We start from the raw sequence: 16,893 nt of genomic DNA, 5'->3' as shown, positions 1-16,893 counted from the left end.
TCCTCTTCTTGGACCCTTCGGCCTCTCCTACTGGGGCGGCCTTCCTCTTCTTTCCTTCCCCCGCTGGAGGGGGAGAGGTCTCTTCTTCCTCCTCCTCGTCTTCACGGGAGGAGTGCGTCTCAGACTCGTCGGACGACAAGTCCGACACCACCATATGTCGGGAACTCTTTTGAGTCCCCGTGGCCTTCTTCTTCTTGGCCTTCTTCTCCGGCACCACATAAGGTGCCGGAACCAGCAGCTTCACTAGGAGAGCAGGGGCTGGGTCTTCGGGCAAGGGAGCCGGACAGTTAATCAGTCCGGACTTCGCCTGCCAATCTTGTCAAAGGTGAGGGAGTTTAGATCCCGCATAGAGTCAAACTATGAAGAAAACTTAACATCCTGTAAAAGATGAAAATATCTTACCTCGCCAGCAGGACGCTGCGAGCTGAATCCGCGGTCTTCGGAGGCGGATGTGGGAGCCTCGGCGCCTTTGGTTAGCCCCTTCTAGACATCTTTGTACGTCGTGTCGAAGAGCCTGCTCAGAGTTCGATGTTGCGCCGGGTTAAACTCCCACAAATTGAAGTCCCGTTCTTGACACGGAAGGATCTGGCGGACGAGCATGACCTGGACTACGTTGACAAGCTTGAGCTGCTTGTTCACCAGGGACTGGATGCATTTTTGCAGTCTGATCACCTCTTCTTCGTCGCCCCACGACAAGGCCCATCTCCTTCCAGGACGTGAGCCGCGTAGGGGTTCCGGATCGGAACTCAGGGGCTGCGATCCACTTCGGATCGCGTGGCTCGGTGATGTAAAACCACCCTGACTGCCACCCCTTCAAGGTCTCCACAAAGGAGCCCTCGAGCCATAGGACGTTGGCTATTTTTCCCGCCATGGCACCTCCGCACTCCGCCTGGTTGCCACGCACCACCTTTGGCTTGACGTTGAAGGTCTTGAGCCAGAGGCCGAAATGGAGGCGGATGCAGAGGAAAGCCTCGCACACGACGATAAACGCCGAGATATTGAGGATGAAGTTCGGGGCCAGATCATGGAAATCTAGGCCATAGTAGATCATGAGCCTGCGGACAAATGGGTGGAGAGGAAAACCCAGTCCACGGAGGAAGTGGGGAAGAAATACTACCCTCTCATGGGGCCTTGGGGTGGGGAGAAGCTACCCCTCCTCAGGAAGCCGGTGCGCGATGTCTTTGGACAGGTATCCGGCCTTCCTTAGCTTTTTGACATGGCCCTCTATGACGGAGGAGACCATCCACTTGCCTCCCGCTCCGGACATTGTTGGAGAAGGTTGAGGTAGGAAGTGCGGGCTTGGGCGCTGGAGCTCGGGTGCGCAGAAGATGGATAGGCGAAGGAGGAAGAAGGCGTAGGTAAAAAGATGGATCCTTATCCCCTTATATGGGCGGATGCTACTATGCGTCCCCACCAGCCTAGTAAAACTCGCTTGCCTCCCAAGTGCCATGATAAATGGCGCGGTTGGGTTACCCACGTCCGTGTTGATGAGAATCCCGTAAATGGGGGACACGATCTCTGCTTTGACAAGACGTGCCAAGGAAACCGCCTCGCAAAACACGCTGAGGTGGAAAAGTGAAAACGATTCGAATAAAGGCTTGGTCGTAGTGTGATGTCACGCTGCGGAATACGTCAGCAGATTAGATTTGTGTTAATATTATTCTCTCTGTGGCAATACGTGGAAACTTATTTTGCAGAGCCGGACACTACTCTTGGTGTTTACAAACTTTTATGAAGAATTTGGAGGAGGAACCCGCCTTGCAATGCCGAAGACAATCTACGCGTCGGACTCGTCGTCATTAAAGCCTGGTTCAGGGGCTACTGAGGGAGTCCTGTATTAGGTGTGTTCAGGTAGCCGGACTATACCTTCAGCCGGACTCCAGGACTATGAAGATACAAGATTGAAGACTTCGTCCCGTGTCCGGATGGGACTTTCCTTGGCGTGGAAGGCAAGCTTGGCGATGCGGATATTCAAGATCTCCTACCATTGTAACCGACTTTGTGTAACCCTAACCCTCTCCGGTGTCTATATAAACTGGAGGGTTTTAGTCCGTAGGACGACTTCATCATACAACAATCATACCATAGGCTAGCTTCTAAGGTTTAGCCTCCTTGATCTTGTGGTAGATCTACTCTTGTACTACCCATATCATCAATATTAATCAAGCAGGACGTAGGGTTTTACCTCCATCAAGAGGGCCCGAACCTGGGTAAAACATCGTGTTCCTTGCCTCCTGTTACCATCCGGCCTAGACGCACAGTTCGGGACCCCCTACCCGAGATCCGTCGGTTTTGACACCGACAACGAGTCTTTAGGATTTGCAGATCGTCAGCAAGGCAAGTAACACTTTGATCATACCCCTTTATCACCCAGTTTTTATGCATTCGTTTCAACCTTCACACATTGCATGAGTAGGATCTCTTAACATGTGGGTCTGGGAAGTAGTTAATGAGGTAGAACCTATTACCTGTTTTATTATCAAACCCTTGGGAGTTACTTCTACGTTATGCTTATATTGCCATGCTATGCTCGTAGATGTGGTTTGGGTTTGAGTGTATCCATGCCCGATGTGAGTTGTTAATTAATGGTTCAACTTAAGGTGGCAACTTTAATACACATCTGGGTGGATTTCTTGTGGGCACCTGGAGAATCCAGTGTTGTCCTAGGATATCCCGGAGTACCCGTGTGATCATCCTACGGTCCGCCAGCCAGGCTCAAAGGGATCATAAGACTATTCATGCTAGAAACTTCCGTGTGCATCCACAAGCCATTATGGGCTCTGGCATAATTGAGTAAGTTGCGTGAGTTCTTGAAGAGGTGGACTAGCAGATGTAGGGGATTGTAGGTGTACCAGTCCGCCCGGAGTAAAGAGCAAATGCTTCTGAAAGATTGTGTCTCGGTCATCCGTTTCTCAAACACCCTATAGTGCGAGAAATCCAACGGAGGAGATCGAGTCTTGTGGGGAAAAGTGCGCAAACCTCTGCAGAGTGTACATACTAATCATGGTTAGCCGTGTCCCCGGTTATGTACATCTTGAGTATCTGGTTCTTGGATTATCATATGGATCTCATCACTCTAAATTAATTTGTTGGGTTGATAATTACTTTCAATTGGGATTGAGTTGGAGGAACCTTCTCAATATTGTTCAACTACCATGATAGTTAAATAAAATATATTCCTTTGTTGTAGGTAAAAATTGGCTTTTCGCAAAACATATTAACCATACAGCCTCCACCAGCCATATATGCATATAGTGATAATTTTTATATGTTCATTACTCTCCTGTGTTACATTGCCAGCATATTCCATGTGATGACCCATTTTCGGGCTGCAACGTATCATGTTGCAGACTTTTCAGACGAGGAGTAAGGTACGATAGGTCGTTTGTCATGCACTCAGCCATGCCGTTGGAGTTGATGGACTCACTTTATCTTCCAAGCCTTCCGCTGTTATCGTATTAGATGGCCTTAAGCCATATTTATTGTAATAAGTTCTCTCTTGAGACATTCGATGTAATAAGTGTGTGACTGCCACTCTGTTATAAATCCTTCGAGTACTGTGTGTGTCAGCATTACCGATCCAGGGATGACACTGAAGCAAAGAGACTTGACAGTTTGAGGTCGGGTCGCTACAAGCGTAGTTTCCAGCAGGGCTTCGCCAAGCACTACGAAGGATGAGGATGTGGAGAGGTAGGGCTGCGCCGAGGGAGAGAGAGACTCGTGTCCTTGGCTGCCCCAAAACCCCCACTATATATAGGAGGAGGGGAGGTGGCTGCGCCCCCTCTCGGGTTCCCACCCTAGGGGGTGCGGCAGTCCTAGATGGGATTGGAGGGGCGACCAAGAGGGGGAGAGGGGGTGCACCCTAGGGTGGGCCTTTAGGCCCATCTGCGCCTAGGGTTTCCCCCTTCTCCTCCTAGTTGTGCCTTGGGCCTTGGTGGGAGGCACACCAGCCCAGTCAGGGGCTGGTCCCTTCTCACTCTTGTCCCATGCAAGCCTCCAGGGCTAGTGGACCCCCGGAACCCTTCTGGTGGTCCCGGTACATTACTGGTGACACTCGAAATACTTCCGGTGGCCAAAACCTCACTTCCTACATATTATTCTTTACCTCTGGACCATTCCGGAACTCCTCGTGACGTCCAGGATCTTATCCGGGACTTCGAATAACATTCGGTGACCACGTACAAACTTTCCCTATGACCCTAGCATTATCGAACCTTAAGTGTGTAGACCCTACGGGTTCGGGAGGCATGTAGACATGACCGAGACATCTCTCCGATTAATAACCAACAGCGGGATCTGGATACCCATGTTGGCTCCCACATGTTCCACGATGATCTCATCGGATGAACCACGATGTCGGGGATTCAATCAATCCCGTATATAATTCCCTTTGTCCATTGGTATGTTACTTGCCCGAGATTCGATCGTCGGTATCCCAATACCTCGTTCAATCTCGTTACCGGCAAGTCACTTTACTCGTTCCGTAATGCATGATCCCGTGACCAACTCCTTAGTCACATTGAGCTCATTATGATGATGCATTACTGAGTGGGCCCAGACATACCTCTCCGTCATACAGAGTGACAAATCCCAGTCTTGATTCGTGCCAACCCAACAGACACTTTCGGAGATATCCGTAGTGCACCTTTATAGCCACCCATTTACATTGTGACATTTGGCACACCCAAAGCATTCCTACTGTATCCGGGAGTTGCACAATCTCATGGTCTAAGGAAAAGATACTTGACATTAGAAAAGCTTTAGCAGACGAACTACACGATCTTGTGCTATGCTTAGGATTGGGTTTTGTCCATCACATCATTCTCCTAATAATGTGATCCCGTTATCAATGACATGCAATATCCATGGTCAGGAAACCACAACCATCTATTGATTAATGAGCTAGTCAACTAGAGGCTCACTAGGGACATATTGTGGTCTATGTATTCACACATGTATTACGATTTCCGCATAACAAAATTATAGCATGAACAATAGACAATTATCATGAACAAGGAAATATAATAATAACCATTTTATTATTGCCTCTAGGGCATATTTCCAACAGGACGCGCGCCCCCTCCCTCTCTAGTCCGAATTTGACTAGGGAAGGGGGGCCCTTTCCTTCTCCCTCTCCTCCTTCCTTTCCTCCTCCTAGTAGGACTAGGAAAAGGAGAGTCCTACTCCTACTAGGAGGAGGACTCCTCCTCCCCTGGCGCGCCCCAAGGGCCGGCCAGCCTCCCCCTTGCTCCTTTATGTACGGGGGCAGGGGGCACCCTAGTACACATAAGTTGATCATTGATCTTTTAGCCGTGTGCAGTGCCCCCTCCATCATAATTCACCTCTGTCATATTGTCGTAGTGCTTAGGCGAAGCCCTGCGTCGGTAGCTTCATCATCATCGTCATCACGTCGTCGTGCTGACGAAGCTCTCCCTCGACACTCAGCTGGATCGAGAGTTCGTGGGACGTCACCGAACCGAACGTGTGTAGATCGCGGAGGTGCCGTACTTTCGGTACTAGGATCGGTCAGATCGTGAAGACGTACGACTACATCAACCACGTTGTCATAACGCTTTCGCTTACGGTCTACGAGGGTACGCGGACAACACTCTTCCCCTCTTGTTGCTATGCATCACCATGATAGATCTTGCGTATGCGTAGAATTCTTTTTGAAATTATTGCGTTCCCCAACACATGCGTGAAAGAATTTTGCACCCTATGATATGCATGTCATCCATGAACGCAAGTGAAGTCGATATCACATAGACGGCCCATCATCTGCAACTCCGTCATGAAGTTTTGCAGTGGAGGCAATGTGGCCATCAGGCTAGTCAGCCATGGAGATCGTAAATTTTGCTTTATGCACATGTTGGTCAATTTATTGCTGGATTTCTATTTGAAAAAGTACACTGTTAGGTTTTTATTTGAAAGAGTTTCCCGAGGTATAATTCTTGTGACATACAGTTTATATTTTATTAGTTAAATTTATTGGTCAAACATTAGCCCAGAATGAGAGGGGGCGTAATAAATCCGGACAGAGGTAGTAGTTCGTCATGTTCGGCGTGGATTAAGGCCGATCCTAAAACAGACACGGTATCTGCTCAACCACTCCATAGAGAATGATATGGATCGAGGCACCACCAAGTTTCATTGCCAATTCTTTTTGCAGACGATGTATCTGTTATTTAGTTTAATAAAGCTAGCCATGAAGGCCTTCCCGTCAAAAAAAAAGAGAATGATATGGAAGCGGGCCATCTAGTTTTTTAAATGTCCATCTCAATATTCTATATTTCATTAATCTTATGAATGATCAAAGTTTGGCTTAAAATATTAGGAGCCTTAATAAATCTGGACGGAGGTAGTAACAGTTTAACTCTGCCTTGTCTTATGTCCCGATGCATTGGAATCGCTACGGGTTCCTACGGGTCAATAGTTCAATTAATTCCATCGATATCTGTACCCAGGCTGGATAAAATCGCTAGGCAATGCCATCGTCGGTGTCTCCTGCACACCGCAGCTCCTGCTCGGCGTTGACCGCTTTGGCGGCCGCGAGCTCCTTGCTTTTGCCCCACAGAAACGCATAGAGGCCGACGACGACGAGCGCCGCTCCCATCACGCCGCCGAGGTAGACGTCGGTTCCGAGCACGACGGCGTCGACGGCGGTGGTGGCGACGAGCGACAGGGAGTTGAACATGGGAGGGTACACCGGGCCGCGGCGCTCCACCGCCCACGACACGAGCACGAACGTGACGCCCGTGTTGAACACCCCGGAGTAGACCACCGTGGCCAGCTGCAGGTCCCAGCGCAGCGTCCACGTGCGCGCCCATCCATGTCCGTCGCCGGCGGGGGCGAGGACGACCGCCATGGCCGCGGCCACGGCAGACTGCAGGCTGCCCGCGGCGCACGTGAGCGCCGTGGCCCAGTACCGGGACGGGAACACCTTGGCGACCTTGGCCTGCACGACGAACCAGAGCGCGTAGCTGACGCAGCTCCCGCATAGGAACAGCGTGCCGACGGCCATGTCGCGGCCGCCGTGGGGCGAGGCGACGTCGGGGTTGGCGTGGGAGGACTGCCGGAGGTGCGGCAGCAGGAGATGGGTGCCCTTGCAGAGGGTGACGACCATGGTGCCGGCCACGCCCATGACAGCTCCGAGGAGCTTCATCCTACTGGCCCAAGCGACGAGGGAGAGGCGCTCGGCTCGGAGCGCAACGGCGATGATGAAGGTAGCGATGGGGATGAGGTTGAGGAAGTTGACGGCGTAGGCGGCGCTGGTGGCCCGCAGGCCGCAGTAGTACAGCCCCATCGCCAGCAGCACTCTACAAGACGTATACATATATAAGCTTGCGAGAGGAATATTAATATAAATTAAAAATAATTAAGAATGAGTTTATGCACAATATGTACGCCTCTGTGCATCTCAATTCCAGTTATATGTACCCTCCGTCCGAAAATACTTGTCATCAAAATAGATAAAAAGGGATGTATCTGAAACTAAAATACATTTAAATAAATCTTCTTTTATGCATTTGGATGACAAGTATTTCGGGACGAAGGTAATGCTAATTAGCCTACAAAAATGTCTTACATTTCGAGACGGAGGTATTACTTTTCTTCTACTCAGAACAAGATTATGCTTTTTCCCTTAAAACAATGATGTATTTTTTTTCAGATTTGCTGTTTAATTATAACGAAGGTGACTTGTGTCTTTGCAGAAGTTTGCAACAAACGGACAAATCACAAATGCATTTCTAAATATAGAACTGCTGGCTGCGCAAAATACAAGCTAGCTACTACTAGTTGTAAGAATAGATTTTTTGTTAGGGGTAGTTGTAAGAATAGATTGGGAGTGGTCGTAGTGCGAACCCGAGCGTTGCGTTGAGGGAAATCCAGCCCAGCACTCGCAGGTTCACCTTCTTCCACATCTCCCTGCAACAATTTATTTATTTAATTACTATCAAAAAACAATTAGGCAGGAACTTATTAATCAGTGCAAGAAGAACAAGCTAGCTAGGCAGCTAAAGAAATGACCAGGACACATCAGAAAAATGGATGCATGGAAGATACTGTTCGTTCCATATAATGCATGCATGCATCGACGGGAAGAGACGTTATCTCAGTTACTATTAATTACCATCTCTGTTAGATTGCTTACACTGGGGAGTAATATAGAGTAGTAACTTGTCGATGTTACTAGTCTATGTTACTACCTCCATAGTGGGTAGTAACATATTAGTGATATCATAAAAGCGTTCATTTATTAGGCTATAGACTCATTATGCCTTGAAATGTGTGATGTTACAGTAACTAGCTAAGGTGTTGCTTGGATACGTTTTAGTCTCATGACTAAAAGTAGTGGGACTAAAATTTGCTAGCCTCATCCATGCTTGGATACAAATACTAAAGAGACTAAAATCAAGTTAATGAGCATTTATTATCCTTCAAACCACCAATCCAGAACTCGTCTGTGTTAAAGGAGAGGAGTTAAATGAGGAGAGAGATGACTAATTCATATTTTAGTAGGGATACCCCTGACTAAAACATTTTAGTCTCATGACTAGGTTTAGCCCCTCTTAATCAGGGGTGCTTGGAACTTTAGCCTCTTAAAAAAACTGTTTTTAGTCAGACTAAAATAAGTCCCTTGGATCCAAGCACCCTCTAAGTTATCACAAACCCCTCTCTCCTCATTAATTAGCTGCCACATAAATAATTTTGTATTGAAATGTGTGATGTTACTAGTTAAGTTACTCCCATTATGACTAGTCTTATTCGCAGCAATAAAATTTACTAGCATCGCAGTCAGTAGAAGTACGTAGTGCTACTAAGGGCCTGCTTGGATCTAAGGGACTATTTTTAGTCTGACTAAAAATAGTCTCTTTTAGAGACTAAAGTTCCAAGCACCCCTGACTAAAGAGAGGCTAGGACTAGTCTTGAGGCTAAAAAAATTTTTGTCATAGGAAACCTACTAAAATATGTATTAGCCCTCTCTCTCCTCATTTAATTCCTTTCCTTCAACACATGCGAGTTCTGGATTGGAGGGTTTGGAGGATAATCAATGCTCAATAACTTGATTTTAGTCTCTTTAGTATTTGGATCCAAGCATGGGTGAGGCTAGCAAATTTTAGTCCTACTACTTTTAGTCATGGGACTAAAACATATCTAAGCACCCTCTAATTTCATGTGCTCTCACTTAAAGAGGTTAATACGTATTCACAAGAGTAGGTGTAACTTTCCAAATTGACACACGGAAAGAGTAGTACATTAATTAGTGCTGATCTCGTTCGATTAGCAGTTCAGTTGGCGTGTTTAGCGCTAGCTAGCTGTCAGGACACTCACCCAACTAATCAAAACACAGACTAACTGATCCTTGTCCGAACTTTCCAATTCTGTCAAGTGTTTGTCTGGTACTTCCTTTGTAAACTAATATAAAAACATTAAAATTAGTAAAGTAGTGATCTAAACGCTTTTATAGTAGTTTACGGAGGAAGTACATTTCGCCAAAAAAAAAGGTGTTTGTCTTGTACACACACTATTAAGCAGTAGGGCAGGAGTATACATCATTTTCCATATCGGGGAAGAGTGGTACAAGTAATTAGCAATAATGATACACCTACAAAGATCTACAAAGGTTTGCATAACCTTCCAAACTTATTTTCTCTTTCTCCCCTGATTTTAAGTGGGATGAACCCCCTCATCCCCCTATTAACAATTATAATCCTTCACATAAGTTTGTACGTAAAATCTTCAAGTAAACCTTTGTACTTCCAGTGCGTGCGGCCAGCAGTTACCGGTCATGTTCCTACTACTATGTGCATGCATGCATGATCACGGCCGTCCATCCATTGATCAGCACAAATGGAGAGGGTTTCATGCGTGAGTGTAGTGTATGTCTAGCGCTGTCACGAAAACTACCTAATTTGTACGTAATGGCCCCAAAGTTAACAAAAGTAGTCGAATTTGTTAGTTGTGACCAAATGTGTATCGGTGTCAAAAGTTGTATTTCCTCCGTCTCATAATGTAAGAGCATTGGGACAGAGGGAGTACTAGTTTTATAATACAACCTCTGTAACATTTACAGAGGGAGTACATGAACACACGCAATATTTCCGGTGCGTGCGGCTACGTGTTTGCTAATTAAATAGATTGGGTGAATAATATCTATATATGCCTGAATTCTTCCTAGTGCACGAGCACTTTTTCGTCGTCCCGAGCGGCCGGCTCGTGACCGCACGATCCCGCCCGAACGGTCCAGGTGTTTTATCGTTATCCACCCGTATCCACACCCTTCTTCCCTATTCCCCCGCGTCGTCCGCCGCGGTCACCCACACCTCGCGCCAGCCGCCTCTGCTCCAACTTGCGCCGCCCGCCGTTAACCCACCTCTCGAGCGCGGCGGCACCGCTGCCGGTGGACACCGCGGCGTATCCATCCTGTCGGACCCCGTGCTCCTTGATGGGATCGGGTCCTGCTAGCTGAGATCCGCTTCGTTGTGGGATTGGCTCAACGGAGCCATGCCGATGTAGGCTACAGGAGCTGCGGTGACGAAGAACAAAAAATAGGAGAAGAAGAAGGGCTAGCCGAGTGGGATGAAGGTGCTCGCCGTCAGCGACTGAAGTGGCGCTCAGTCTGCATCCTCGCGGAAGTGCGGCGCCAACCGCAACTACCGTGCTCCACAGTGTGACGGCAAAAGGTGCAGCAACGACGGCCACGGTCGATGAACGACAAGGATGCCCTCCGGCTCAGTAGTGGGCGAGCAAAGGAGTGTCGCTTGATCCTCAGAGCGGTTGTTTTCTCCGTTTAGAACCAGCTGCAAACGAATCGATTGATTCGTAACCACACAACGATGAGGAACCTTATCTTTTGGTTCCTTTTGCATTTTGGTCCTCTCTTGTTTGGATCCACAAGTGACCAAACTTCAACATTATTGCACAAGTTTCAGCTTTCTTCTCCTCTTTCTTTCAGGGTTTATGGTGTGGAGCTGTTGGAAAATGCGAATATTTTTTGTTGGCATCCACAGTAGTTGTAGTTGCACACATAGTAGTCCTAATTGACACATGCACGGCAAAAAGAGTTGCACAATCTAGTCCGCATAGTTGCATGTGAATTGTCATGGCTTGTAATGTAATCTAGTTGCACACACATTGATATTTAGTTGGCTTGTAATGTAGTCTAGTTGCACACACATTAATGTTTAGTTGGCAGGAAGACTAGTTGCACACAAATATGCTCAGTTGACTTGTAATCTAGTCTAATTGCACACACATTGATGTTTAGTTGGCAGGACACTAGTTGCACACACATATGCGCAGTTGACGCGACAATGTAATCTAGATGCACACACATTAATATTTAGTTGGCCGGACTAGTTACACATATATGCTCAGTTGGCGCGGCAATGTAGTCTGGTTGCACACACATATGCTCAGTTGGCGCGGCAATGTAGTCTAGTTGCGCACACATTGTTTAGTTGGCAGGATTATTGGCACTCACATATGCTCAGTTGGCGCGACAATATGCACTTCTCTGCACTGCTCAGTTGGCGCGGCAAGGAGATAGTTTGGGGGTGGAGGTCTCATAGAGGAAAATTGCATGTTTACGGTGTACGAGAAAAGTTGCACATCCCTGTCAGGTAGTTGCACATCGACGGCTAGTCAGTTGCACAAAACGGGGACAAAATTGCACACAAAAAAATTCGTCATTGTTAGACGGTTGGCGGTGGCAGTATCCGAAATTGCACAACCACTGTTAGGCAGTTGGCCGATGCAGCAAACAGTGAAGCACATCCACTGGCAGGGAAAAGTTGCACATCAACTACTATGCAGTTGGTCTGGGCAACAGAAGAAGTTCACATCTCATTGGAAGGAGGTATTTTGGGGGTGAAGATACCATCATTGAAAACTGCGTGTTTACAGTATAGGAGAAAAGTTGCACATCCCTGTCAGGTAGTTGCACACCGAAGGCTAGGCAGTTGCACAAAACAAAGAGAAAATTGCACAAAAAAAATTCGTCAAAACATACCCATGCGAGATCTAGTTTCGAAGAGCACGCCGCGAGAGTTCCAAAAGTGAAAACGGATCTTAATTTCGATGCGTGGTTTCAAAGTTATGGTTTTTAAAAAATTTGACAACCCGAATTAAATGTGTTCACATCTGTTCACATGGGATCTTTATAATTACTGTTTATTATTCTGTTCAGACCTGTTCACACATATTCATTTTTTCTAATATGGATTAGGGGGACAAATTATTTCCTTTTTTAGCCGGCCACTACGGAGCGCTAGCGGGCAACCGGCCACCCGCTAGACGCGTCCCTATATATGACCCAGACCGTCTTATTAACACGGCAACTAATTAATCGGCCGGCGCGGGTCAAATATATGTCGATCCGAACGTTCGTCACTCGAGCTAGCTACATGGTCGGCGTCGCATGCATAGCATAGCATAGCGAATTAATTAGCTAATAAATCACCAGTATACTGAAACAAAATACATACAAAAGACGGTTCATGCATGAATGATTGGATGACGCATGGAAATATACAGTTTGGGGCGGACGCGGCGAACACGCATCGCACGCCGTACAGCAAAAGAATAGTGCGAATCTACGTACTTTCTCTAGAACTAATCGATGGATGTGGCACCGTACTACCTATACCATCGATCGACGGGTCAGGCGTGCGTGCGTACCTCTCGAAGACGACGGCGAGGGGGGCGACAAAGGCGGCGGGGAAGAGGTTCCGGTAGACGAGCAGGACGAGCGGGTGCATGCCGCTGTTGAGAGCCACCTTGGAGAGCAGCATGGTCACCACCGTGAGCACCTGCACCAGCACCATGCCGGCCGGCAGCGCCACCCGCTCCGCCTGCCTCCTCCTCCTCCTCCTTGCCTCATCCTCCGCCACCGCCATCACGGCCACGTCGCCGTCGTGCCCCGCCATGTCCCGAGCCAATGAGGGGCTGATCGAGATCGAGGGCTTAATTTTCTGGGACAAGAGCAAGGAGCAACGCACCGCCGAGAGGCAAGACGCAGGAGATATATAGCCAGGACGAACAAGCAAGGCGCTATGATGGTGGGATGCAGCTGGCCAGTGGCTTTGCACTGCGTACCGTACGTGTCGTTAGTTGGTTACATCTACTCCATTGGATACACACAATGTTTCAATAATCGGTCCGTGCACCTCCCTCCCCGAGAAAAAACGACATCCCCCAATCAATTGTAATATTTTGTCATACAATTGCAAAAGATTTTGCAAACAAATTAATAATAGCTGGTGATTAAATTGCTTGAAGATGAATAGGTCGAAATTTTCCTTTTTTTTTCTTGACTCTGTCCTGGCTCAAACGGGTCCAAAACTCCGAATTATTGTGCTGGACCAATAAGAGACCGCCACGTGTCCTTGCTTGCCAACATCTCACATTAAATTTGTTTTTTGAAGTTTTGGCGACTTTAGGAGAGAGTCATTGAGCGCCGCTTAAAAAGAATGACAATCGTGATCAAAACTCAGTTTGGTTTCATGCCTGAAAGGTTGATCATGAAAGTCATTTTCTTGGTAGGACAACTTATGAAGAGAGACAAGAAGCAAAAGAAAAACTTGCATATGGTGTTCATTGACTTGGAGAAGGCTTATAATAAGATACCGCAGAATGTCATGTGGTGAGCCTTGGAGAAACACAAAGTCCCAGCAAAGTACATTACCCTCATCAAGGATATGTATGAAAATGTTATGACAAGTGTTCGAACAAATGATATTGACACTGGTGACTTTCCGATTAAGATAGGACTACATCAGGGGCCGGCTTTGAGCCCTTATCTTTTTGCCTTGGTGATGGATGAGGTCTCAAGTGATATAGAAGGAGATATCCTATGGTGTATGCTTTTTGCGGACGATGTGGTGCTGGTTGACGACAGTCAGACGGGGGTAAATAGAAAGTTAGAGTTATGGAGACAAACCTTGGAATCGAAAGTGTTTAGGCTTAGTAGAACTAAAACTGAATACATGATGTGCGGTTTCAGTACTACTAGGTGTGAGGAGGAGGAGGTTAGCCTTGATGGGCAGGTGATGCCTCAGAAGGACACTATTTTATATTTGGGGTCAATACTGCAGCAGGATGAGGGTATTGATGAAGATGTGAACTACCGAATGAAAGCCGGATGGCTGAAGTGGCGCCAAGCTTCTGGTATTCTTTGTGACAAGAGAGTGCCATATAAGCTAAAAGGCAATTTCTACCGGACAGCGGTTCGACCCGCAATGCTGTATGACGCTGAGCGATGGCCGACTAAAAGGCGACATGTTCAACAGTTAGGTGCGGCGGAGATGCGTATGTTGAGATGGATGTGTGGCCACACGAGGAAGCAGGATCGAATCCGAAATGATGATATACGAGATAGAGTTGAGGTAGTATCAATTGAAGAGAAGCTTGTCCAACATGGTCTGAGATGATTTGAGCATATTCAGCACGGGCTTCTAGAAGCTCCAGTGCATAGCGGGCGGCTAAAGCGTGTAGAAAATGTCAAAAGAGGTCAGGGTAGACGGAATTTGACATAGGAGGAGTCTGTTAAGAGAGACCTGAAGGATTGAAGTATTACCAAAAAACTAGTTATGGAGAGGAGTGCGTAGAAGCTTGCTATCCATGTGCCAGAGCCATAAATGGTTACAAAATTTTATGGGTTTTACCTTTAGCCTACCTTAATTTGTTTAAAACTAAAGGCTTTGTTGTTGTTGTTATTGTTGTCTGATGACTTTATTCTAATAACAATCAAATCGTTTACATGAGTTGGGACTAGAAAGTTAGGAGGCCGATCCTGCCATGAAAATCCGGTCCTCTCATGAGCAGCAAGGTTAGCCTCTCGAATTCCTTCATCAGCTATTGGCAATCATTTGTAACAACTGGTTCCGAAGCATGCTACTCTGATGGATTTAATATGGCTTGTACGATCTTGTTGCGATCTTACTGCCTCGGTTCTTCCTCAGCAGGTCTACCGAAAGGAATACCAAATAGCTTCTCCACACCATATCTACATAAAAACAAACACAATAATTGTTGCTAGCATGGACGGTTTCTTAGTACGGTCGGCAGCCGCTGGGTCGTCTACCACCAGTCGAGAATGGCGTGGATGCCGGTGGCAACTGAGAAGAGGAGAAGGAGCAATGATGCCGTCAAGACTCAAGAGCATGTCGCTGCAGTTTTTCCATTTGTTGGCTTCGAAGTAATAGGAGTCTCAATCTAGAGTGGCGAGGTGCGAGACGTGCATCGATGAACTCGGGTATATGTGAACCCATTTAAAAAACACATTTCTAAATTCTAAAAAATCTAAAGAAAAGTTGCACGGCTACTTTTTCATGTTTTATGTGCGTGCATAAAGTTTCACGAAAAAATAACTATTTTCGTGGCCTGTGCAAAAAAGACAAAAAATTGTGTCGTAAAGCGCTATTTAGAAACATTAAAATTTGTCTTTTTTACGGAGACAGAATGAAAAGACATTTTTTTCTCATAAAACTTTGTGCCACGCATGCACATTTACAAACATGTATGTGTGGATTTTTCTTTTAAATTTTTCATCATGTTAAAACATGTTTAAAATGCATTTTTTAAAAAATGGGTGCATATGTCCATGGATTCAGGACGTGCCGACTCAGCGAGGTGCGTGTCTATATAGAGTGACTTCGGGATGTTATGGAACCCCAAGAGGACGGCAGAATATCACCAGAGCCAGAGATCAACACGGCGGCGCTCCTCCATATATACTCGAATAATACGGCGTCCAATCTCCACATTTAGAGTACTTCGACACAATTCCTTTGGCAGGAGGGTTAATTGATCTGGCAACCTGACATGAAGGTCTTGAGGTGAGACGAGGTGGCTGGGCACGACAGTGTAGAAAATATATGTGGTCGTGCTATGAAAAAGGGGCAGACATAAGCGAGATGTGCTCCGTAGCAACAATGAAGCGGAGTGGGAGGAGGGACTAGAATAGGAGATGTTAAAAGTGACAGGCGCTTCGTATTGCCGAGGAGAAGAAAAACACATAGAAAGGCCCAACAAGATGAATAGGGCAGTAACAAAATATATCTAACTTAAGGCTAGTCATAGTGGGAGTAACTTAGGTAGTAACATAGCGCATTTCAAGAATTTTTTGTTTATGTGGCATATATTTAATGAGGAGAGAGATGTTTAGAGTAACATAATATGTTACTGTAACATAGCATTTTCCGAGAAAGAATGAGTCTATAAGCTAATAAATGAAGTCATCTATGACACTACTACTATGTTACTTTGCACTACAAAGATAGTAACTTACACTAGTGTCATATGCATGACATTAGTATAAGTTACTCCCCACTATGACCAGCCTAATTAGACATGTTGCCCCCCTCCCAGGGACATGTGGCGTTCTCCTATTGGTGTAGAGCATAATTCCCGCTGGGAGCCCAGCAGGTGAGCGGGACACAGTTCAAATAAGTAGGAAAATATTTGGAATATCTTGAGACAATTCATTTAGTTTGTATCCCTTGAGAAAGGATATTACACAATTAATACCAGTGGCACGGTTACAATCACATCCATCCACTAGTTGTTGGGGACGGTCAAGTCGACATTACTTTGCTTGCCATATCTCTCTCTTTTTGTATAGAGTGAGTTTCGAAGTGATTGTCACATTTGGGAATAGACCTTCTCGTGACGACTACCTTCCTTTAAAACTAATTTGATTGTCTCATTTGAGAATAGATCTTCATCGTGATGACTACCTTCCTTTAAAACTAATTACAGGTACTATTTTGGCTTTTCTTTAGCCAGATTTGTATGGTTGATGGAACTTGGTGTTTTTTTCTTGCTCGGCTAACCTAATAGAAATAATGACATGGCTTTGTATTGCATCTGTGTGGTTTAGTGGTTAGTGGT

At 46.4% G+C, this 16,893-nt stretch overlaps 1 protein-coding gene across 1 annotated transcript; it reads right to left on the bottom strand.

Moving 5' to 3' along the window:
- Positions 1-6,265: 6,265 nt before the first annotated feature.
- LOC123106584 (WAT1-related protein At1g43650-like) lies at positions 6,266-13,018 on the bottom strand. The gene is made up of 3 exons (XM_044528697.1): positions 12,682-13,018; positions 7,864-7,926; positions 6,266-7,316 (listed from the first exon to the last, which is right to left on the bottom strand). The coding sequence occupies exons 1-3, from the start codon at positions 12,927-12,929 to the stop codon at positions 6,479-6,481; spliced, it is 1,149 nt and encodes a 382-aa protein (XP_044384632.1). The 5' UTR covers positions 12,930-13,018; the 3' UTR covers positions 6,266-6,478.
- Between the last annotated feature and the right edge of the window lie 3,875 nt (positions 13,019-16,893).

The sequence above is a fragment of the Triticum aestivum genome, chromosome 5A (assembly GCF_018294505.1).
Source record: "Triticum aestivum cultivar Chinese Spring chromosome 5A, IWGSC CS RefSeq v2.1, whole genome shotgun sequence".
In the NCBI taxonomy this organism is placed as follows: domain Eukaryota; kingdom Viridiplantae; phylum Streptophyta; class Magnoliopsida; order Poales; family Poaceae; genus Triticum; species Triticum aestivum.
The sequence above is the reverse complement of the archived record's forward strand: the minus strand, read 5'-3'. Positions and strand labels throughout refer to the sequence as shown.